The sequence below is a fragment of the Bombina bombina genome, chromosome 10, assembly GCF_027579735.1.
Source record: "Bombina bombina isolate aBomBom1 chromosome 10, aBomBom1.pri, whole genome shotgun sequence".
NCBI classification, from domain to species: domain Eukaryota; kingdom Metazoa; phylum Chordata; class Amphibia; order Anura; family Bombinatoridae; genus Bombina; species Bombina bombina.
In genome coordinates, this window is record NC_069508.1 from 136,648,045 (window position 1) to 136,674,317 (window position 26,273).

General features: G+C 37.1%; 1 protein-coding gene across 2 annotated transcripts in view; it reads right to left on the minus strand.

Moving 5' to 3' along the window:
- Positions 1–641: 641 nt before the first annotated feature.
- The window catches only part of LHX8 (LIM homeobox 8), a 38,583-nt gene continuing 12,951 nt past the window's right edge, over positions 642–26,273 (minus strand). For both annotated transcript variants that reach the window (XM_053693911.1, XM_053693910.1), the window contains 6 exons: positions 18,884–19,005; positions 18,565–18,785; positions 18,356–18,459; positions 14,801–14,896; positions 13,042–13,225; positions 642–718 (listed from right to left, as the gene is read on the minus strand). In XM_053693911.1, the coding sequence (XP_053549886.1) occupies positions 642–718; positions 13,042–13,225; positions 14,801–14,896; positions 18,356–18,459; positions 18,565–18,785; positions 18,884–19,005 (804 nt within the window). The remainder of the gene's footprint in view (positions 719–13,041; positions 13,226–14,800; positions 14,897–18,355; positions 18,460–18,564; positions 18,786–18,883; positions 19,006–26,273) is intronic.

The following is a 26,273-nucleotide window of genomic DNA, read 5'->3' on the forward strand; positions in this document are numbered from 1 at the left end:
CTAATATGTTGAGCAATCGGAGCAGTACAGCACAAATAGAAAAAAGGTCTGGGCACAAGGATTTGTAATGAAGTCCAACATGTAAAACATTATGTTTAGCATGCTGTAATCAAAGCTTTATTCAGTTAATTAAGAAAAAAAATAGGCAACTGAATTTGCTAGTTCACAGATACAAATTGAAAAAAGTGAAAGTAACGCAAAATACATATGCACCTTTGTAATAATTTACAGATACAAACTAATGACAAAACTACAATTCACAAAAAATTGTAAACATTTTTTTGCACACTTGTCAGTCCTTTTTTTGGCAAAGTGCTCTTATGATGACAAATAAATTAACAAATACATAGCTATGTTGGACTATTTCCAGACAATACAAAAAAGATGCTAATTTGAAAGAATTTCAGTTTAAGTAGAATTATTTTTAATACTTACAAAACAGGGTTCAACATGGTCTTCTAAACGTGTGTATAGTAACCCCTTCACTGCTAAGGGAGAGTATGCAATATAGCAAGACCCTCAGAACTGAAGGGGTGCTATTAAAACAAGCATATTACTGTTATTATAATTTTTTACACAATAAATGACAATGTTATACCCAAACATTTACATTCTTGCCAAAAAAATAAAAAATATTTTTTTTATGCATGACTTATGGGCAATTGTGTCATAGTGTGAGGCAGCAACGACTGAAGACCAAGGGCTGATGGAGAATGCACTGCAAGAAAAAAAGAATAGAATTAAAAACGGGCAAATGTATATATGTATTAGAACTGATGTTAATATCACAGGGTGTACAAAAGGTCTAAGCATTGATGGCGAAGCTTGGCACTCCAGGTGTTTCAGAACTAAAATTTCCCATGATGCTCGACTAGTGCCTAAGTATCATGGGAAATTTAGTTCTGAAACGTCTGGGGTGCAAAGGTTTACCATCACAGGTCTAAGGCATTGTTTCTTAACCCCTTAATGACCAGTGATGTACAGGGTAAGTTGTGGTGATTAAGGAGTTAATTCCAGTCCTTAGCACACTAACAGGCCAGATTTTCAGGATTACCCTGGGTAAAAAACAGCTTAATAGCCATGGTTACGGATGAGATACTTTAGTTTACCTGTGCTTTAGTTCAGGTATTCTGAAAAATCTGTCCTGTTAGTGTGCCCTGAGAACTGGAATTGAGAAACATTGACCCTGTCTAAGAGATCTTGAGCATTAAAGTTTCAGGACTAGATCTCATACTTTAAACTTAGAAAGGGATTCCAAAACAAAAACCTCCATTGTCTTCTATTAAGATTTTTGGTGTTACAGTTAGTAATCTATCCATTAATATATGAAGGCAAATACATGTGCACAAAGCTCATTTTTCTTCAAGACTTTTTTTTAGTAGCTTTGGAGTTTAGTAAACATTGCAATTTGCAATGTTTGGAAGGAAAATATTACCTTTATATTTGAAGGCAAAATTAAAGGGACACTAAACCTAAATTTTATTTCATAATTCAGAGAATGCAATTTTAAAACAACTTTCTAAGTTACTTCTATTATCTAATTTGCTTCAATCTTCAGATATCCTTTGTTAAGAAATAAAGCACATGGGTGAGCCAATCAAACAAGGCATCTATGAGCAGCCACCTATCAGCATCTACGGAGCCTATATAGATGTGCTTTTTAGAAAAGGATATCTACAGAATGAAGCAAATTAGAAAGTTGTTTAAAATGGTATGCTCTTCCTAAATCATGAAAGAAAGAATTTGGGTTTCATGTCCCTTTAATGTAAGGCTATTATAATGATTTTTCAAAAATCACACATTTGGTATTTGCAATTAAAGAACATTTAATTAAAGGCAATTTATCATGCACACAAAGGAGCACCAATTAACTTTCTTCATGCATATAAATATTTTAGGATTGTTAATTTCAAAATTTATAAAAACCTCAAAGTCAAAGTTAAAATGTCATGGTTTAGACAGAGCATCTTTCAAATGTATCTTGTATCAAACTGACTTTGTCCTCTTGGCTTTCTGTTGAAGAGTAAACCTAGGTAGGCTCATAAGAGCTAATCAGCTTGCACTTGTCTTTAGCACTATATGGCAGCAGTAACTTTACTATAAACATTGTTGCAAAAACTGCTGCCATAAATTAGTACATATATGCATGCACTTGAGCTCATGTGAGCCTACCTAGGATTACTCTTTAGCAAAGGATACCAAGGGAACAAAGGGAATTTGATAACAGCAGTAAATTGGAAAATTGTTTAAAATTGTATGTTTGAACCATGAAAGTTTAAATTTTGACTTTTTTGTCCCTTTAAAACGGTCCTACTGATGTAATGGAGCCCCACTGTCCTGGTAACATATAGGCCTTTAGATGACCAACAATGACAAACACAATCTATAAAGGCCGCCTTGGGATCTTGGGCCTGCAGATTTTAAGGTATTACGCTTTATTTGATGATCCATAGGCACTAAACCTAACACTTCTTATTATTGCTGTATAAATTGTCAGTATGTTCACATTACACAAAAGTGATGTGGTTCTATGTATTAATAACCTTCATGCAACCGACCAGCAAAGAAATGAAACTAATTCATGCATCATATTTGTTTGGCCATGTGTGGAGTGTTGTGACTTGGAATATAAAAACTTAAAAACAGACAGAATAGTCCAAAATAGGCTTTCATGATTTAGATAGAGAATGTAAGTTTAAACAATATTCCAATTTACTTTTATCACCAATTTTGCTTTGGTCTCTTGGTATTCTTAGTTGAAAGCTAAACCTAGGAGGTTCATATGCTAATTTCTAAGCCCTTGAAGGCCACCTCTTCTCTCAAGGCATTGACAGTTTTTTACCACTAGAGAGTGTTAGTTCATGTGTGTCATATAGATAACATGGTGCTCACGCACGTTGAGTTACTATGAGCCAGCACTGATTGGCTAAAATGTAAGTCTGTCAAAATAACTGAAATAAGGGGGCCGTTTGATTACCTTGTATCTAAGCCTATGCACAGAGGTAAAAAGTGTATTTATATAACTGTGTTGGTTATGCAAAACTAGGGAATGGGTAATAAAGGGATTATCTATCTTTTAAAACAATAAACATTCTGGTGTAGACTGTCCCTTTAACTTTTATTAAACATATAAAATATGATGCTAATTAAAAAAAATAAAAAATAGATTTAAATATACATTTATATAAACTCTGGACAAGAAACATAACACACACAATATTGGTGGGTAAATAGGACAATAATTATACTGATTGGCAGCAGAACGATGGTGTGATCTCTTTTTAAAGGGACATAATACTCATATGCTAAATCACTTGAAACTGATGCAGTATAACTGTAAAAAGCTGACAGGAAAATATCACCTGAGCTTCTCTATGTAAAAAAGGAAGATATTTTACCTCACAATCTCCTCAGCTCAGCAGAGTAAGTTCTGTGTAAAAAGTTATAATTTAGCTGCTGCTTAGCTTTTGGTAAAAAAAAATAACAAAAAATGAACAAATGAACTGCAACCAATCAGCATCAGCAGTGCTGAGGTCATGAACTCTTTTACTGTGATCTCACTTAACTCTCATGAGATTTCATTGTAAACTTCCTTACACTGAATAGGGAAATAAGAGAATTGAGCACGTAAGCTCACTCCCTTAGCTGTCCCGGGCCAGACATACTGATTTGCTGCTTAGAAGTCCTTTATAATGGGATGTGGCTACTGAAGAACTTTTGAGGTAAAATATCTTTCTTTTTTACATAGAGATGTTCAGGTGATATTTTCTAGTCAGCTTTTTACAGCTATGCTGCATCACTTTCAAGTGTTTCAACATTTGGGTATCATGGCCCTTTAAATTGTGCAACAAGGGCGGAGCCTGGAGGAGAAACATGTAAGACGCACAGGCTAACAGCTCCGTGCAAAATGTGTGCTTAAATGGTATCAGGGGGACAATAATGACCCACAAAGTGGCTGAGAACGGAAGAGACTGAGCACTTTATCCCTCTAATCTGTATTGACCATCTACAGAGCCCCTCGACAGCGGCAATGAAAGATACACGTTAGCGGTGCAGGGCCGGGAAGATACAGCAGTCGCCATCTTGGATAATCACGAAGGCACCTAAATCCTCAGATCGGAGCATCGGACCTAATAATCGGCCCTCTACAACAGCGTTTGCGCTGTACAACATTTTCGGGAGACAGAAAAATGAAGAGCAGAGTGCAGGAGGGGAAAGGGAGAGACCCGATGACACGCATGGCCGATCAACTGAGTCGGCCCTGAGTTCCCGGTAAGAGCAAAAACGATCCGGGCTGAGGTGAGCGGTGGTACGGGACCCGGCAGGCTAATCTAGATCCCCACATACAGGGCGGCTATAACTGGACCTTTGAGGGACACACGCAGCCAAATAAATCATAGGACCAGGGGCCCAAGACACAGACTAGGCCTATATACCAGACAGTAACCTTCCGGCCTAGGCAAGCCTCTTCTTAAGGCCAGAAATAACTGCAGGGCACTTAGTTGCGGGACATACTGGCCGGTCAAGACTATGAAGACATAAGGCTACGGTTCTACTGAAAATGTGAGGTAGACAGCTACAAAATAAATTAAACTGCCACCCGGCAATATCTCTATCACCCTGAATGTTGTAAATGGGGACACCTGGCTACCATTAAAAACCACAGCACCACAAAATGGAATAAAAACAGACTTGTTATTTGGCCCAAGATAGGAGGGTTATCGACTCTCTCTCAGATACTTTTAGCACAGCTAGCAGACATCTCTCACTAACATCTGGGAATAGCATCATCTCAGCAAAGACAACAACTTCATTGTCCCCTAAAATGTCACAAAGAAAGCAACTTAAATCTGGCACAGGAGGTAAAATAAACACTGCAAATCTTTTTTTTAAATCAACTAAAGGGGATAAACAGATAGAAACCCAGAATAGAGACCCAGAGGAAGACACAGATTCAGTCTCTAGTAACGTCTCCAATATGGATGATTTAACACCTCTCACCAAAGCAGATATTAAACACTTAGTTTCCAAACAAGATATATCTTCTAATTTTGAAAAACTTCTAGAGAAAATGGACACTATGCAACAATCAGTCACCAGCAGTTTAGCTGAAATCAAACAAGAGGTCCAAGACCTGGGTAACCGGGTAGCAACATAAGAAGACAACGAAAATTCCAACCTCGAAGAAGTCTCCCAGCTCTCCCAAAAAATAGCCGCCCAGCAACTAGAATTAGATGCGGTGGTAGAGAGGATGGAAGACCTTGAAAATCGGAGGCGCAGATGTAACATCAGACTGAAAGGGATTCCTGAATCTGTGTCACCCGGAGAGTTAGAAAGATATCTGACCCTACTCTTCCAAGCCATAACAGGTCAAACAGAAGATAATTTCTTCCAGATGGAACGGGCCCATAGGGCCCTTAGAGCTAAACCCCGAGGAGATGCCCCCCCAAGGGATGTGATTGTCCGGATGTTTCGCTTCAAAGAAAAAGAGGCAATCCTAGCTGCTTCAAGGAAGAACCCGACCTTCAAGTTCCAGGGCTCAGTAGTCCAATTCTTTCAGGATTTGTGTTTGAAAACACTACAGAGGAGAAGCACCCTGAGACCGCTCACACAACTACTGAGGAAACAACAGATCCCCTATCGATGGGGTTTCCCTTTCGCACTTCACATCATGCAGAATGGGGTGACTTTTACTATCAAGGATTCTACTGATATTCCTGAAATCTGCCAACATCTGGGCCTTGATTCACCCAGATTACCCTCAGAATTGCAAGAAGAGGGGGAAGGGACATCCAGCACAGTAAACAACCACTCAAGAGCACGGACCTGGAAAAAGGCCACCAGGAAGAAGCTAAAGACATGAGATGATGCTGAGGTTCTTTTGATGTCAGAAATGTATCGTTATCAGATAAGTACTGTAATAACCCTTCTTTTCACAGCAGGGACTTTAGTTGGGCTCATGACCTTAGCCTGGACTTCTTTGATCTCTTCCCTCCCTGTAGGGAGAGAGACTGAAATAGACATTTGGGCTACAGGAGCCAGATACAGGGCTGATAATGTCAGGGAAGAGACTACACCATGAACTCTGGAAGCCACGGACAGTGTTAATTCTTAGGCTGACAGGGAGGAGGAGAATAGGCCTTAGATTTATGTTGCAGAGGTTCTGGTAACCCAAACTAGGGGGCCACTTATAATATAAAAGAAAACAGCCTTAATTGTTCAGGTTACCTTTTATCATTTACACACAAAGTTAAATATGTTAGTTTCTTATCTACAGAGCACAATTGTTATGCCTTTTTGGTAAGTCGCCATTGACTTATGTTCACATGGGGTGTGCGGGCGTTAGGCCCGGACACGCGACACACAGGTATTACAACAGTTAAAATGTTATCCTATGTTATTATGTATGGTTTTCAAATGCTTGTTTTTTATTGTTATTTTTTTGTTTTGTGTGGTACACAATGTTTTCTTAAAAAGGATGGGCGCCCTAACCCAGATACAGGGAAATTCAGGCTTGACTTATGGATTCTAGAATTAGAATAATCTCACATAATGTGAGAGGCTTGAATTCGGATGTTAAACGTAGAACTGCCCTCACCCAATATGCCAGAGCAAAAGCCAATGTTATAATGCTTCAGGAAACTCACTTTACTAAATCAGTGATCCCTAGATACTGGTCTAAACAATTCCCCATTCATTATCATTCGACCACTGATTCAAAAAAAAGGGGGGTATCTATTCTCATACATCACTCACTTCAATTCCACACTGACGAAACCATAGAGGACCCTGAGGGCAGATACCTAGTTGTTAGAGGAACTACACAGAACGTCCCGGTCACTTTTTGTAATGTCTATGCCCCTAATGAAAAGCAAGACTTTTTTTTTTAGACAAATATCGCATCTCCTAACACAATGGTCACAAACCCGTATTATCTTGGCGGGAGATTTTAACATCTCTCTGACCCCGCACAAAACAGTTCCCGGACTCAGACTAACTCATAAGCAACAGAGACATAACAATGTAGCGAAAACCATCAGGGACTCCCTAGCCACACATAATGTCCTAGACTCCTGGGAGGCAAAATATGGTAGGACGATGGACTACACTTTCTATTCCCATGCTCACAAAACCTACTCGAGGTTAGATTATATCTTCATCAGCCAGACTCTAATACCAAATATAGTCACCTCCTCCATACACGCTTGTGTATGGTCAGACCACTCACTGCTACAGATTGAACTGATGGGTATTATAAATACAAGCAGACAGAGATCATGGACATATGACCCGACAACTGTAAAACACCAACACATCTACACAGCTACGTCAAAAGCACTAGGTGAATATTGGTCAGTAAATGAGGGTTCAACCCTCAACCCCATACATACCTGGGCAGCCCATAAAGCCTTTTTTAGGGGGATACTCATCAAAACAAAGGCTAGAGCCCATAAGACAGCAATAGAGACCAGACATAAACTCCAGGCAGAGATTGAGGGATTAGAGAAACACCACCAAAAAACACTCTCCTCTTCAGTCTTTAAAATCCTCCAAGCTAAAAGAAAGGACCTGGCTAAAATCTTGGACACCCACTCAGTCAGGGCAATACAGACACTAAAGGCTCACTATTATCTTTACTCAAATAAACCGGATAGGTACCTGGCGCACAAACTTAGAGAAAGGGTAAGGAACTTCTCAATCCCAGTGCTGCAGGGGCCTGATGGGGAACGTACATCCCACCCACAAGACATAGCAGAAACCTTTGCTGACTATTACACCTCACTCTATGACGGGAAAAAAATAGAACATAACCCACAAACGCAAGAAACCCTAAGACGTTTACTAACTAAGGCCAAACTTAATAGACTATCCAAACAAGAAAGTGATGAATTGAACGCTGACATCTCGACAGGGGAAATCCTTTTAGCAATTAAAGACCTGAAACTGGGCAAAGCTCCGGGACCAGACGGTTACCCAGCAGAGTATTACAAGACTTTTAAAACAGACCTGGTCACACATTTGCAGAAATTCTGCAATGATGTCTTGGGGGGCAAAGAGATACCGTCGGACCTCCTACGGGCCAAGATCGTAGTAATACCCAAACCGGGCAAAAACCCGGAGAAATGCCAAAGCTACAGGCCAATATCCCTGATAAATCAGGACGTTAAGATCCTTACAAAAATTTTGGCCAATAGGCTTAGGAAAATAGCACCACTTTTGGTCCACCCAGACCAAGTGGGCTTTATATCGGAAAGGGAGGCCCCGGATAATATTAGGAGGACCATAACACTGGTGGACTATTTAAAATCTACAGGGACGCCTTCTCTGCTCCTCTCACTGGACGCGGAGAAGGCGTTCGACAGAATAGACTGGTCATACATGACATCTGTACTGACGGAAATGGGTTTTAATGGGGCATTTATGAATGCGATAAAGGGAATCTATTCTACCCCGACGGCAGTCATCAGAGCAGCAGGTTTTCAATCCAGACCCATAGAGATTCTTAGCGGCACTAGACAGGGATGCCCTCTGTCCCCACTACTCTTTGCCTTCTGCATTGAACCACTGGCGGCAGTTATAAGACAAGATCCTGATATATCTGGGATAAGGGTGGGGGACTCAGAGTATAAAATTTCACTTTTCGCGGACGATGTCCTTTTGACTATAACCAGACCCTTAATATCCCTCCCTAATCTCTACCAAATACTTCATGACTTTTCACTGGTTTCAGGCTATAAGATTAATCTAGAGAAAAGTGAAGCACTACCATTATCTCTCCCAGCACATACTAAAAAACTAATAGAAGCCAATTTTGAATTTGCATGGGCCAAAAAGTCAATAACTTACTTGGGCATCAAAATTTCGGACTCTTATCACGCCCTACATGACTTAAACTATACCCCACTTTACAAGGCCATAGACAGAGATCTCAGGAAATGGAGAACTTATAATTTTTCCTGGTATGGGAGACTCTCGGCCATCAAAATGAACATCCTTCCCAGGATTCTCTATCTCTTCAGAACCCTCCCCATAATGGTGCCTAAAGTAGAATTACTTAAACTACAGTCATCTCTCCATAGCTTCCTGCGAAATGATAGTAAAGCTAGAATAGCCTCCCATACTTTGACCAGACACAGACAACTGGGGGGGGTAGGTATACCGAACTTACAAGATTATTACCATGCTGCCAGACTAGCCCAAACCTCCTTACTGAACCAAAACAACCATAAGATCCTTTGGACCGAGTTAGAAGCAGGCCTTGGGGGATATGACTGCCCTGCAGATGCATTATGGGAAATCGGGCATCCTCTAAAAAACCGAAGCTTTAGATCATTAGCCATGATCGACACTATCAAGATATGGAGATCCCTCACGGGCACTCTGCACTTAACGCAGACAAACTCCAGAATTAAACCGGTAGGAGCGCTACTCTCACCCGAGGTCCGTGCAAGGGTGGGGAAGTGGCTCAATAAAGGCCTATATAGAGTAGCAGACTTTTTAGAGGGCAATCGCATACTGACGTATTCTCAATTGCAGGACAAAATCCTACCACTGAAATTACACTGGTTTCTATACCTTCAGCTCTCCTCTGCTATACACGGGTATTGCTACCCGTGGACGGCGCAGACAATGACTCCCCTAGAGCGGATTTACACCGCCCAGGACAGACAAAAACAACTGATCTCAAAATTATATATAGCCCTGCAGGGAGCCGAGGAACCGGGCGGTTCGGCATTATTAGTAAAATGGGGACTAGATACTGGACTGAACTTGTCGAGGGAACAATGGGACCAGGTGATGTTTGACGCTAGTAGGGGTCTGATTAATGCAGATCTTCGAGAAAACTGCATAAAAACGGCCTACAGATGGTATCTCACCCCAGAGAAAACATGCCACTTTTCACAGAACGGCTCCAGCCAATGTTACAGAGGATGTGAGGAGAGGGGTACATATCTCCACATGTGGTGGACATGCCCTCAAATTAGAACTATCTGGGAAAAACTCCAAGAACTTATAGGTAGGTTATTACAGGAACATATCAATCTGACACCAGCACATGCTCTCCTTAACTATAAATTTACACAATACAACAAGGCCATAAACACATTTATTAAGATTCTATGTACGGCAACAAGAGTATGTGTGGCCAGACATTGGAAGGTAGGGGCCCCTGAGTGGCAAGAAATATTGGGTAAGATAGAACATATATATACTATGTCAGAAATCTCGGCCTCCATAAAAGATGAAAAAGAGCAGTTCACTAAAATTTGGTTTTATTGGATAATGAACGGAAATCAGTAGGACTCAATATGAGGCAGATTCAGGAAATTTCAAGTTAGAGCTAGGGAGGAGTTGGGGGGCACACCTTTAGGAGCAGACTAGACTCGACTGTTAGATCTCATTTCTGTACAAGACATATCGGAGTCTAGGAATAATTTGATAAGGGCGAAAGATGCCCAATGTTTGTACCACGGTTTTGATTTAAGTTCTTTTTCTTTATTAATGTTATGGTGAAATTACTATTATGGTTTTATATATATGTTTAAAAAAAAAAGGCAAAAAAAAGTATGCTGTAATATACTATGTAAGGACAGTCACAGGGACTTTCAAATCCTGTCCTAGATATATCAAGGCGAGGGACAACTGAAAGGATGTGAGCTATTTATAAAAAATGGTTATCTTATGCCTTGTGGAGATCAAACTTGGCTAATACCTTGATGTACTGTCTATAAATGATTGTTGCCTTCAATAAAGATTTATTTCAATTAAATTGTGCAACAATAGTTAGTGAAGATTATCACTGCCTATTGCCCGTTAAATTGTATTGCATGGGTCGTTCTATAAATTGCAGCACCTGTAAGTGTTAAATTAATTAGTGGGGAAATATGTTTTTATTATTATAGCCCTCCCCCAAATCTGCTATTTTTACAAAGTAAATAATCTTACTTGTAAGTCACAATTGCATATTATGAAACAAACCTCCCCAGTTTACATTTAGATAGAAAAAAGAACTGCAGTCATAACGTGTTTAGTGAAAACAACAAGAGCTGTGAGAAAACTTTAGATACACCTAAGGGACACTCCATGTACAGCCCACTCACCAAGCCTGAGAGAATCATTTCACAATGGGGAAAAAAGTATACTTTGTATGATTTTAACTACCTATTTTTATTTTATTTTTAAAAACCTAAAGCTCACATTTTTTCTTTCATGATTCAGATTCAGCTTTCAATTATAAACATCTTTCTAATTTACTTCTATCATCACATTTTCTCTGTTCACTTGGTATCTTTTATTGAAAAGCAAGAATGTAATCTCAGGAGTGTGCACGTGTCTGGAGCACAATATGGCAGAAGTTTTGTAAGAATGTTATCTATTTGCAAGAGCACTAGAAGGCAGCACTATTTCCTGCCATGTAGTGTGCTCCAGACACCTACCTGGGTATCTCTTCAACAACAAATACCATGAGAATGAAGCACAATTTGATGATAGAAGTAAAACTGGAAACTTTTCTGCATATTTTTACCCTAAATTATCGTGTACAATCAATGGAATTTTTGTTTACAAAATTTGCCTTTCAAAAAGTCCTGCAAGAGCCTGATAGCACTAGCTGATCTTTTTAGAGAAACTTGCCATAGAATAGAGCTTTAGAGAGCTGGGCACTAAGTGAGAAAACAGTGGGATTATAAAACAAGTGCAATAAAACTAATAAAGTACAGTTGCCCACAGAAAACCTCTGAATTACATTGTTTCCACTGCAGCAAAGGATTCTAGGTAAGATATGCAAATTAGGTTCACGACGCACCTTTTTATGAATCACTGCACTAACCCTAGCTAAGCTTATAAGCTGTGTGAACAGCGATGCTTTGGCGTAAAGGAATCTGCAGACTTGAAGTAAAAAGGTGTTGTGGACCTAATTTGCATATCTTACCCAGAATCCTTTGCTGCATTGGAAACAATGTAATTCAGAGGATTTTCTGTGGGTTTTCTGTGGGAAAAACAAGCCTTCTGGCCTTTCTAGATTTGTTTATTTACTACACAATGAGTTATTTTCTCTATATTTTGTGCGTAGTGTGGAGAATTTTAAACTCACCTTTTACCTCCCCCTAATTTGAAATGTTGTTGTATTTTGCCCCGAAATCAACTTCACCCAGCAGTGATTCAAACCTTCTCCCAGCTGATGAGTGGCAAAAACCACGAAACAGTCTGTCCTGGGATGGTTATGAATCACTGCACTAACCCTAGCTAAGCTTATAAACTGTGTGAACAGAATCCTTTGCTGGATTGGAAACAATGTAATTCAGAGGTTTTCTGTGGGTAAAACAAGCCTTCTGGCCTCTCTAGATTTGTTAATGAACTACACAATGAGTTATTCATTCTCTCTCTCTCTATATATATATATATATACACACACACACACATAAATAAATAATATACACACGCATAAATAATATACACACACAACACATAGAAAGTCTGGCACTCTTTTGCAAGCACACAGCTAGATTAAAAGCAAAATGGAAGAGATAGTTACAACAATTGGCCAAATGGTGATATACCCAGTACCATGTCATGGTCTCTTCCTCCCTGGGTCCCTAACCTACAGCTACACAATACATGCCTTCAACTAAACACACTGAGATACACACGCACACTTGATATATAATTACATTTCAGTTTAGCAACTGTAAAGAATATTGCATATCATTTTTTTCACCTGAAATATCAGCAAATGTTTTGGTAATCTTACATTTAAGCTCTTAGAAACCATGGTGACTAAAAACACATTGTACACATGGATGGCAAACAGAAGTTTCCAAGGTGATCAACATCTCTGCTACACAAAATAAACCCAGACAGAATAAACTGTTTAAGCAATTGCCATACAAGAATTACATTGCTAATAAGGTTTGATTCTTGGGAATTTCAAATTACATTTCAACTAAATATTCGAAATACTCCAGAATTCTATGTAGGCTAAATATTCAAACTAGGATGGTAGGTTAATTCCAATCAAAAATAAAATGTAAGGTTACTTACCATCCATATAACTATGTAAAGCGGTCAACATTGACCCATCCTGAGGTACGTATGCAGAATAAGTCATATCGTCTAACATTGGTGGTGACAGCCTAGAGGATTGAACAGCCGTAATTGGAGCGGTTGACGAATGATTGGGACTAACATGTTTCTTATGACGTGCTCTACAGTTCTGAAACCAAACCTGGAGAAAACAGGGGAAAAATATTAATCTAAAAAAAAATATTAACACATTTCACAAAGCTAAAATTAACCAAATGGTACTGTCAGTATATGTTTTTCCATTCATTAAGAAATGGAAAATTTTAACTAAAATGCATGTTCCAAGCACATAATATAGAACAGAAAAAAGTTAATACATACAAATATTTTGTATCCATAAAAAGTAAGCACATGGTTATCACAAGGTATGTACAGTACATTAGTATTAAATGGCCATGATAACCAAATGTTGAAACACTTGAAAGTGATGCAGCATAGCTGTAAAAAGCTGACTAGAAAATATCACCTGAACAACTCTATATAAAAAAGAAAGATATTTTACCTAAAATTCCTCAGTAGCCACATCCCATTGTAAAGGACTTTTAAGCAGCAAATCAGTATGTCTGTCCTGGGACAGCGGAAGGAGCGAGCTTCTGTGCACTCTCATCTGATTTCCTTATTAAGTTTAAGGAAGTTTACTATGAAATCTCATGAGAGTTAAGCGAAATCTCATTAGATCACAGTAAAAGAGCTTATGGACCTCAGCACTGTGGCTGCTGATCATTTCTTAATTTATTTATTATTTACCTGCAGTTGGGCAGCAGCTGTGTATAACATTTTACACAGAACTTACTCTGCTGACCTGAGGAAATTGTGAGGTAACATAACTTCCTTTTTTACATAGAGATGCCCAGGTGATATTTTCCTGTCAGCTTTTTACAGTTATACTGCATCAGTTTCAAGTGATTTAGCATACGAGTATTATGTCCCTTTAATATGAACATGCAAGTGCAAAATATTACGGAGCATCTAAAGGGCTGGCTCTATAATTGGACCAGGTTGGACCATATAAGTCATTTGACAAAAAGGAGAACATATGTTGGCTTACTTTTTTTTAATAAAAAAAAATTAAAAAAAAGTTACTCTTATATTTGGTCAATCAAATGGTTAACAGCAAGTCTTTGTGAAATTTTATGTCCTGAACTTTAAAGGGACAGTCTACACAAAAATTGGTATTGTTAAAAAAGATAGCCAACACCTTTATTACCCATTCCCCAGCTTTGCACAACCAACATTGATATATTAATATACTTAAATTACCTTTAAACCTCTACATGTCTGCCTGTTTCTAAGCCACTATAGACAGCCTCTTATCACATGCTTTTTTAATTTGCTTTTCACAACAGCGGAGAGCTAGTTCATCAGAGCCATATAGATAACATTGTGATCACGCCCCCTGGTTTGGGGCAGACACTGCACTTATTGGCTAAAATACAAGTCAATAGATAATAAATAGTCATGTGATCAGGAAGGCTGTCAGAAAAGGCTTAGATACAAAATAATTAGAGGTAAAAAGTGTATTAATATAAGTAAGGGGGAATGGGTAATAAAGGGGTTATCTATCTTTTTAAACACCAATTTTGGTGTAGACTGTCCCTTTAAAGTTCTGGATTGTTGACTATGGTTTGCTCAGGAACACCTCAAGCATTTCTTCATTAAACTAGATGTCTTATTTAAATGTATGAAACACAGAACAAACATAAGCCAGTAGTTTTACCTGTATTACACGTCTGCTGAGGCCTGTCCTTTCTGACAATTTCTGTAGGGTTTGTGCATCTGGGTTGTTATCTTGTGCAAACTGTGCTTGCATAACCTAGAAAAGAGCAGGGAAGGTTGCCATTTTAATAATGGGCATGGTATGAAAGGATACTGTAAGTGGCCTATTAATAAAAGGACAACATAATGCATAACATCTAGTATATAATAAGGGCATTTTGTCATACTCCAAAATAACAAGACAATTAGTGAAAATGACACAACCAAAGTGACAAACTATAATGTGTTTTAGACACACTGCACATGAATCTTCTAACTATCAGGTGAGAGAGCAGCAAGCATAAGGGCCATATAGTGAAATAAAAATAAAAAATACATTCCTTAAATTTATTAGAGAATGTAATTGTATTACTATCGATCTTGCAACATTAGGTGTTTAACCCACAAAAAGGGAACACAGTTAAATTACTGCTCTAGAGCTGAAGAGAGCTGCTGGACGGGAGCGGAAACTGCTACTGACCCAATCAGCATTGCTAGTTGCACAGCTGGGTTGTGTGACTAGTTATGCTTATTGGATCAGTTTCTGCTCAGGACTAGCAATTCTCTGCAGCTCCCAGCCAGTACTTTTTAAAATACAAATATCTGCAGTGTCGATGGTGATTAAAAAAAAAAAAAACACATCCTCAAATTAATTAGAGCATGTCACTTTTTCACTATAATGGCCCTTTAAAATAAAAATTAAAATGTTGGGGAAGTCACTCCAAGGGGCATATTTATCAAAGCAGGGGGTGTCAATTAACCCCATCGACAGCAAGGGGTGTCAATTAACCCCATCGTATTCTATCAGGTTGATTTCTGCCCGCGGCCTCAGAGCAGGCGGACAAGTTATAGAGCATCAGTCTTTAGACCGCTGCTTCATAACTTCTTTTTCCGGCAAACCTGAAGGCTCGCCGGAAACAAGGGACATCAAGCTCCATTCGGAGCTTTATAATTCGGCCCCCAAGTTCGTTAATGAAATGCATCACATAAGTGGGAGGGTTTTTGGTTGTAGTATTGGAAACACTTTAACAAGATATAAAAAAGTTAGACGCAGTACTGTTTGTGACTGGAAACTTAGAACTACCAAAGTTATGATTCGTGAGGCATAAGCTTTCTACCTTCAAAATAAATCTCAAAACGTCCACATGGTGTCGTCCTACTGGGATCAATATAGAGGTTAATCACAAATACCACTTTTGCCAAACTAGGGGGTGTCCTAAGGAGGTGTTTCTCAACCACGGCCCTAAAGTACCCTCAAACAGGCCATGTTTTTATTATAGCTGAAGTAGAGCACAGGTAAAATAATCAGCTGATGGGTGAGAGCAGGTTAGTAACCATGGTTACTGATCAGCTGATTTCACCTGTGCTCTAGTTCAGCTATAATAAAACATGGCCTGTTGCAGGTACTTGAGGACCGTGGTTGAGAAACACTGTCCTAAGGAACCCCTCTGCCCTAACCCTGCCTTGCTGCATGTGTACCCTTTCTGTACTCCCTTCTGACCCTTCTCAGAGACCATCTCCCAAGGACTTTCCTTGAGGTTAGCAGAGGATATTAATCCTGTGATTATTAAACGGAAATTATGTATTCATACCTGATAAGTTACCAAAGACTTTAATGACTGAATTCAGTCTAATGTAACTATGCATAGCATGCTATTAGCAGTTTGTTTTTTAATATTGTCTTTGAAAATGCAATATAGATTAATGAAGATAAAAAAATCATAAACAAAATGTAGATTGTTTTGCTGGTGGCTCAATAGTTGTGTTAAAAAGGAATACGTAACCTAATTTTTCTTCTTATATGATTCAGATTAGACATGTGCCAGGCAAAAAAAAATTGTTTCGGTTCGTTTGACCGATTCGGAAGTTTTCGAATTTCTTTTTCGGATCAATTAGAATTCGGATACATTTGAATCCATTAGTTTCGGATTCGAATAAATGCGGATGTATTCGGTTTGGACTCTATTCGTAAATTCGGAAGTTCGTATGTGTTATGTGGGATGTGCTGTGTTTTAGACTAGTATTATGTACTGTAATATTAGGTGTAACCCATAGCAGAGTGATATAACCTAATATACTGTACAATACTAGTGTAATTGTGATTAGTCCATGGCCATTCGAATGTAAGGAATAAATCCAAACTAATTCGGATTTATTCATTAGTTTCGTTGCTACGGTAATTCGGAAATTCAAATCGATCCGAAGCATTTCGTTTCAGAACTAATCAAAACGCACATGTCTAATTCAGAGAGAGCATGCAATTTTAAGCAACTTTCTAATTTACTCCTGTTATCAATTTCTTGGTATCTTTATTTGAAAAAGCAGTAATGTAAGCATAGGAGTCGGCCCATTTTTTGCTCAGCACCCTGGATAGCACTTGGGTCAGCTTGTAAGCTCACATTCCTGCTTTTTCAAATAAAGATACCAAGAGAACAAAAACAAATTGATAAAAGGAGTAAATTAGAAAGTTGATTACAATTGCATGCTCTATCGGAATCATGAAAGAAAAAAAAGTTCAGTATCCCTTTAAATGATTATATTTTGTGCATATTTCCCATGTGACTTGGAGTTTGTATCTATACTTCTGTTGATTTTATTTTTTATATGTTTTCACTAATCAGAGTTTCCTGATACATGTATAGCTGGCCTAGGCGACAGTGGTGAGTTCGTGGAATGCCAATATACTAAGAGTTGGGTTACAGCTCTGATGAGTAAGATTTCCTTAGATGTGGGGGGGGGGGGGGGGGAAATTAGGCTATACGATTCTTCATTTTATCACCCTTGTTTTGGAGATATATCCAACAAAGACTCATTGACAAATTTTTATGTATTTTCAAAAGACTATTTGCAGATTAAATCCACCTGACAGGATTAAAAGATTTATTTTACTATTATCTTCATCATATTTCATTATGGGTTTATGCTTTAAAAAATATATATTTTTTATCATGCACCGAAATTTTTGTTGCAGAAACATTTTGGCCGAATATGGCATTTTTTGCATGTTTTTTTTTTCCTTGGTAAAATTATTGTGTACCATATTATTGTTTTAAGATATTTGTGTTACTTTCAATAAAAGTGTGGGCTTTTTTTTTTATTGGCTTGAAGGTTTTCAATTCAGATTCATTAATTAAATAGTCTTATTATGCAAAAAAAAAAAAATATATATTTGAAAAAAATACATTTTCGGTATCGGTTTTGGTTTTCGGCCAAGTGCATCCTGGATTTTCGGGTTCGGTCCAGAATTTCATTTTCGGTGCACCACTAATTTGTACAATATACAAAGTTTGGTAGGACTTTATTATTTGTATTTATTTGTAAAACATCTTTTAGGTGGAAAATAAACTGTTCAGGTGCCACATCTAATAGTATAGGCCTCTTTCTAAAATGAGATGTTAATTTTAGCTTTTAAAACTATATCTATGAAAAATACAGGATTTATGTTTATTTAATAAGACAAACTAAAGTTTACAAAAATGTGTATGCATGTTAAACTTGTAGAAGGACAAAAGCTTACTTGGAGTTGGTCAGCTGTGAAACTCGTGCGAGCTCTTTTCGCTGGCTTGGGTTGATTAATATCCTGCTCAGTCAACAAAGCTCCTTCTACACTAACACGATTCCCTGAGACAAAGAAAAAAAAAAAAGTCACTTTCCTTCTTAAGCATTTCAGACATGCAAAGCAAGAACATCTCTAGCAAAAAAAAAAAAAAAAAAAAACACACCTACCATTTTCTACTGCTCTCTTTAGGTTATCTAGCATACAGTCATAATGTACTCGGCATAGAACTTTTTCTTCCACCAAAGCAAATTCCTCTCCTGTGGAGAGCTGTCTCTTGCAAGAATAGCACGCAAAGCAAGCCAAGTGATATACATTTCCCTTCGCTCTTCTGACCCAATCTGTGGAGTGGATGTGCCGACCACACCGAGAACAGCGTGTTCCATACCGTCTGCAATATAAAATGCACAATATCATGTCATGTGTATCTGGAACCAACCAAAAAGTTAAAAAGGAAGCATAGCTAAAAAGTACATACATTTGTAGTACCTGAAATAATCAAGTTTGCAGAATATGTCTTTATCTTTGATGTAGCAGCTTGTATGCCTTCCCAGTGATGTCCGGCATACACTACAGGACAGGCAGCGGACATGCCAACACAAATCATTTACCTGGAGGTGGAAAAACAAAACAAGAACAGTAAGCAAAACATCTATGTCTAGAACATCAATGTATAATTTAAAAATCTATCTGGATTATTAGAGTAAAAATTATAAACACACACATTTGTTTAATGGGTAAGTGGGAGTTTTCGTGGGACTATCGTGCAGCCCTACCTCCAGAAAAATAATTATATGCCACAAAGCAGCTGCAGTTCCTCTACATTCTCTCTCAACAGAACTAAGAACAGTTTCACTGTGCATCCAGCATACGAGGTAAAGAAACCTGTGGCTCAGTGATTTGCCCATCACTGGTCTGAGGTTATATTTTGTACCAAAAATAGCAAACAACCACAATGATAATTACATAGTACTGGTGAACTACCATAAAATTAACTTTTATTAGCTATCGACAACTATTAAGCAGTTAAAAACACATAAAACAAAAAACAGGTCAGATCCTAATCCAGTCGCAGATATATCCTATAGATGACGTAAAAGAAAAACAACTAATAAGAGATAAGCAAAACGTTTGAGTCATCTATAGCAGGGGTTGCCAACCTTTCGGACCACTAAACAATTTTGAATCCCGTGGACCACTAACAAACTGTATGTATATATATATATATTCCGGATGAACTCTGCACTCACTTGCCTGGGGTGCATCCAATGCCATAAAATATATATATATATATATATATATATATATATATATATATATATATATATATATATATATATATATATATATATACACACACACAGGTAGCCCTCAGTTTACGCCGGGGTTAGGTTCCAGAAGGAATGGTTGTAAATCGAAACCCAGTTCATAATGTAAGTCAATAGGAAGTGAGGGAGATAGGTTCCAGGCCCCTCTCAAAATTGTCATAAGTAACACCTGATACATTATTTTTAAAGCTTTGAAATGAAGACTTTAAAGGATAAACAGCATTATAAACCTAATAAAATAATCACACAACACAGACTTCACTTGCATTTTTCTGCAAACAGTTCTTTCTATGCATTCCAATCTGGACTGATTTATAGACAGGAAGATCTTGTTCCTTTGAAATCTGCTTGATAGCTCAGGTCTGGTTAAACTGCTTGGCTTTGCTGCAACTCAAGCGGACAGCTCCACCTACTGGCTATTTTAATAAATGCACTGCTTCTCAATGCTTTTCAATAGCAGTCACATGACTGGAAAAATAGGTTGTTATTCTGAAACGGTGTAAATTGAACCGTTGTAAAACGAGGGCCACCTGTATGTATATGTATATATATATATATATATATATATATATATATATATATATATATACACATACACATACATACATACATACACACACACACACTATAGGGCCAATTTATCAAGCTCTGTATGGAGCCCTTGTTTCCGGTGAGCCTTCAGACAGATGAAGGGTGAGTGACAACTTTTGAGCTGAAAACAGAGAGGCAGAAAGTGGGAAAAAAATAATTATGTTTAAAAGGACCACAAGACTTCCATGTTACCTCCCCAGTTAGGAATTATTCAAAACTACTTATGATTATGGACAGACATTGGAGTCATAAATTAAGTTTATATCAGAAAGCTCTAAATATGGATGTGAGCTAACCACGACTGATGTTACTGGCAATTACTATAATACTGGTGGGATATGGCTGATCTGCTGGATGGCAATTACTAGAATTCAGGTGGAATGACTTTGTGAACGGGAAAATTATTAGAATGAAAAATAATTCATATTTAATAAAAAAAAAAAAAGGAAGATGGAGGGGAGGAAGACAAACATTGATGTAAGTCCATCTGAAGGAATTAGGAAAACTACTACAAAGAGATAGGTAAAGGGAAGAAAAATGAAATATGAGAAAAAAAAAAATTCTTTAATATACTTTAATTCCACTATTTCAAGCCAAGACTATACCAACCTGTGCTGGCTTTATAATGGAAGCATATTTCTCTGAGCAGTGCGCCGGGCGGAAGGAGTTAAAAATTCAATCTAGCTACGCAAGTTGCGCAGTGCAAAGTGCATAGGGAGATTGTAATTTAACTCCTCCGTCGGTTTTCAATGATTTCCAGCTAGGCACTGTAGGGAGTTGCAGCGCGATCGGGGTGATACCATCAGAGGAGTTTAATTCCTGCTTGATGGTGTCAAGGACCACCAACATCTTCTCATGGACCACTGGTTGGCAACCGCTGATCTATAGGATATAACCTGTTTTTGATTTAAGCGTTTAATAGCTTAATAGTTTTCAATAGGATAATAAAAGTTACATTTTTGGTAGTTCAACACCACAATGTAATTATCACTGTAATATTTGCTAGACAATTGTGGATGTGCTAAGTGGATGCTTCATTTCTTTATGTAATATGTAGTACAACGGGGCCCTTCTTTTACAATTGTAGAGCATGCACTAACATAACTGAACAAACATCATCATAAACCAGCATGAAAATATAACCAGAACATTTGGAGAATTAAGATTTAGCAGCGATGGCTGTACAGATTTCAACCTGGAATAATTTAAAGTTCTAAAAATGACTCTAGATATTTAAATGTAGTAGCACTTAGCACTCTGTAGTTATTCTTTTTCATTCCACAGAAGGCAGACAATGTGTACCCCTTATTACACAGATCACTTTTATACACATTATCACTTTGCGTGCATGCTAATATATATATATATATATATATATATATATATATATATATATATATATATATATACACACACACACACACACACACACACGCATACTTGCTGTTTCTAGCCCCTCGATATAACTTCCTCGCCATTACCCAGCACCATATGCTCCCAGTAGTGCATTGCTGCTCTGTAGCAGACTGTTTAAAGGGACATTATACACTAGATTTTTCTTTGCATAAATGTTTTGTAGATGATCCATTTATATAGCCTATACAGCTTTTTATTTATTTTTTTCAATGTATATTTTTGCTTATTTTTAAATAACATTGCACTGATTTTCAGACTTCTAACCAAGCCCCAAATTTTAGGAGAATACTGATGTATACCTACTCTAGCTTGCTCCTGTTTGTGTAAAGAGTCTTTTCATATGCAGAGGAAGGGGGGGGGGTTGTCTGGTTTTTTTTTGCTATAGAACCACTTTCAGTGGGTGTTCCAGCTAACCTTTTCAACAATGCTAAACTTGGAGCTTCTAAATAAGTTTTTAAACTGTTTTATACTGGATTTTTAGATCAGTATCTGTACATATTATTCTTTATAGTGGTGTCCATTACATTTCAAATGAAAATTGGTGTATACTGTCCCTTTAACTGATAAAACACTGTTATATACAAGCAAATAGTGCAATAATAATAATAATATGCTCTAACATATTTGAGTTTTTTTCCTTTTGAAAGTATATATCCCTTTAAGGGACATTATCCCCAGTGGCGTATTTAATTTTTGTGCTGCCCAAGGGCACTGGGAAATCTGCTGCTTCTAACCCAAAAACATGTTTTCACAATCAGAGGCCATAAATAAACATAGAAATATAATGAACCCCCACAAACAGAGAAAGAAAAAATATATATAATTTATTGGTAGGAAAATTACATAAAAAAAAAAAAAAAAAAAAAAAAAGTACGAACGAGAACAGCTGGATATTCAAAGTTTATAAAAATAAGAAAGTTATGATAGGGTGCAAGAGATTGGACAGACAAAAAAAAAAGCACCCCAAATAACAGACTGTTGGAGAACATATATTTTAATATATTCTTTAGAGAGTATGTTTTATTAAAGCTTTTAAACTACACTCATAAATTAATCACATTACAAAGAACGAATAATTGCAATAAACACTATTTTGAACCAGCAATATGTTCCCTAAAGGGATATGAACCCAAAAAATACCCTTTTGTGATTCAGAGTGAGCGATTCCTAGGGTGGTGACTAGAGCAAAGCCAGGAAACAGTGCTGCCAACTAGTGCTTATGTCCCTACTTTTCAACAAAAGATACCAGGAGAACATAGAAAATGTGATAATAGAAGTAAATTAGGAAGTGGTTTAAAATGACATGTTTTAATGTAAATCGGTTATAAAGCTATACAAACGTTTCATAGTCTCTCTAGAATTAGACTTGTGCATGGCCTAAAAATTGTTTCGGTTCAGATCGATTCGTATTCGGAAAAATTCGAATGAATTAGTTTCGGATTAATTAATTCGGATTTTAATAAATTCGTCTGGATTCGGAAATTCAGAATTTCGGTATGTGTTAGGTGGGATGTGCTGTGTATTAGACTAGTATTATGTACTGTATATTAGGTGTAACCCATAGCAGAGTGATATAACCTAATATACTGTACAATACTCGTGTAATCCATGGCCATCCGAATGCAACAAATAAATCCAAACTAATTCGAATTTATTAGTTAGATTCGGTACTACCGTAATTCGGAAATACGAATTGATCAGAATCTCTGAATTTAACAAATTTGGCCGAATTTCGATTCGTTACGAATCGAAACGCACGTCTATCTAGAATACATAGAAAATGTTTATTACTAGTTGTCGTGTTGAAATGTCTGTCATTAAGCCGCTATGTTTCCAAAGAATGTCTGGTCTATGTTTTATGAACAGATAATATTTCAATAAAAAAAAATATTTAATTTAAAATTAAATGTTTTATCTGAATCATGAGAGAGAATGTTTGGTTTATGTCCCTATAATTTAGCAATCCTATCAAATATGTAAACAAGCATTTTCAATAAGCTAAAATCATCAATTAAAATAGTAAAATATAAAAGGATGGATATAGAGAGAGTGAGATAGAGATAGATATAGCTATAGACAGTTTTATACAGGAGATAATATTAAACCAATACAAAACCCACATTGCTGTAAATCTTTACTCAAAGTCCTACAGAAGTCAGATTGGAAAAAAATGAACACAAATTTTTAGTAAGATGATATTGTATTGCTAAGTAAATATGGCATCCTACACATCTGAGTGATACCATATTGTAAAAACAGCAGTAAATAACAAATATTAAAAGGGACACTGAACCTAATTTTTTTCAATCACGATTCAGATAGAGCATGCAAGTTTAAGCAACTTTCTAATTTACTCCTATTATCAAATTCGTTTCATTCTCTTGGTATCTTTATTTGAAAAGCAAGAATGTAAGTTTAGATGCCGGCCCATTTTTGGTGAACACACTGTGTTGTTCTTGCTGATTGGTGGGTAAATTCACCTACCAATAAACACGTGCTTTCCATGGTACTAAACCAAAAAAATAGCTTAGATGCCTTCTTTTGCAAATAAAGAAAGTAGAGAATGAAGAAAAATTGATAATAGGCGTAAATTAGAAAGTTGTTTAAAATTGCATGCTCTATCTGAATCACGAAAGAAAAAATTTGGGTTCAGTGTCCCTTTAATACAGACTGTGCATTGTCTAGGTACAAACTATGTAGAATTCCCTACTAAAAGTTATAGAAACAATAAGGGTAATTTAATTGACATTCTAATGCACAAAATACATTTTATTTTTTAGGGCATGTAATTTTTTTCCATCACTGAATCCAGCTTACTGTGTGTTTTACTCCAGAAAAGGGTATAAAGTCACATTGAAAAAATCCTAATTACAGCTCCTGAGCTGGTCACACAACTTGTGAACTTTGCTACATGCAATTGCCACTTCTGATTGGCTGACTGACTATATTTGTGCATCTTAATTGGGAATTTACCTATTGGTTACACACAGTCACTCAGGGCTAGTTAGAATGATTTTTAAAAGAGAATGTGTGTGTTATTAGAGCATGTAATTCTTACATTAGAGTGATCCTCTAACAGCAGCAATGTGTAGTCTTAAAGGGACACTGAACCCAAATTTTTTCTTTAATGATTCAGATAGAGCATGCAATTTTAAGCAACTTTATAATGTACTCCTATTATCAAATTTTCTTCATTATCTTAGTATCTTTAATTGAAATGCATGAATGTAAGTTTAGATGCTGGCCCATTTTTTGTGAACAACCTGGGTTGTTCTTGCTGATTGGTGGATACATTCATCCACCAATAAAAAAGTGCTGTCCAGAGGTCTGATACAATAAAAAAAAAAGCTTAGCTGCCTTCTGTTTAAATAAAGATAGCAAGAGAACAAAAAAAAATTGATAATAGGAGTAAATTACAAAGTTGCTTAAAATTGCATGTTCTATCTGAATCACAAAAGAAAAAAATTGGGTTCAGTGTCCCTTTAAAGTAACATTGCAGCTTATTTTTTTTTTGTTTCATCCAAAATACAGCATTCCAAAATGTATTATAGGTTTTTATTTATTTATTTTTTTGTCACTCATGTTCTGTCCTGGATAAATAATATTTTTGTGTCTCTCTCCACCAGTAAAACAAAGTCAGTAGCCATTGAGCCAATATCAACCATATGAATATAACAGGAACCACAAAACCAATACTGTAGAATTTATTTATCTTAGTGACCACATCACTTTTCCATTTTCTGACCGTTTGGGACCAAGGATATTTTTACATTTCTGCGGTGTTTAGCTGTAATATTTCTCTTACTCATTTACTATACCCACACATTATATACTGTTTTTCTCACCATTAAATGGACTTTCTGAAGATACCATTATTTTTATCATATCTTATAATTTACTGTAAAAAAAAAAATTATACGATGAAAAAATGAACAAAAACACACTTTTTCTAAATTTGACCCCCAAAATCTGTTACACATCTACAACCACCAAAAAACACCTGTGCTAAATAGTTTCTAAATTTTGTCTTGAGTTTAGAAATACCCAATGTTTACATCTTCTTTGCTTTTTTTGCAAGTTATAGGGAAAATACATACAAGTAGCACTTTGCTATTTCCAAATAGTGATGTTGCGAATAGTTTGCCGGTGAATACTTCCCGGCGAACATAGCTTGTTCGCCGCCACGGGCGAACATATGCGATGTTCGATCCGCCCCCTATTCGTCATCATTGAGTAAACTTTGACCCTGTATCTCACAGTCTGCAGACACATTTCAGCCAATCAGCAGCAGACACTCCCTCCCAGACCCTCCCAGCTCCTGGGCAGCAGTCATTTTAGATTCATTCTGATCCTGCATTCTTAGTGAGAGAAGGGATAGTGTAGCTGCTGCTGATTTTATAGGGAAATTGATAGCTAGGCTAGTGTATTCAGTGTCCACTACAGTCCTGAAGGACACATCTGATCTCTGCTGTAAGGACAGCACCCTAAAAAGCCCTTTTTAGGGCTAGAACATTAGTTTTTTTTTTTGCCTGTGTAATTTTGAC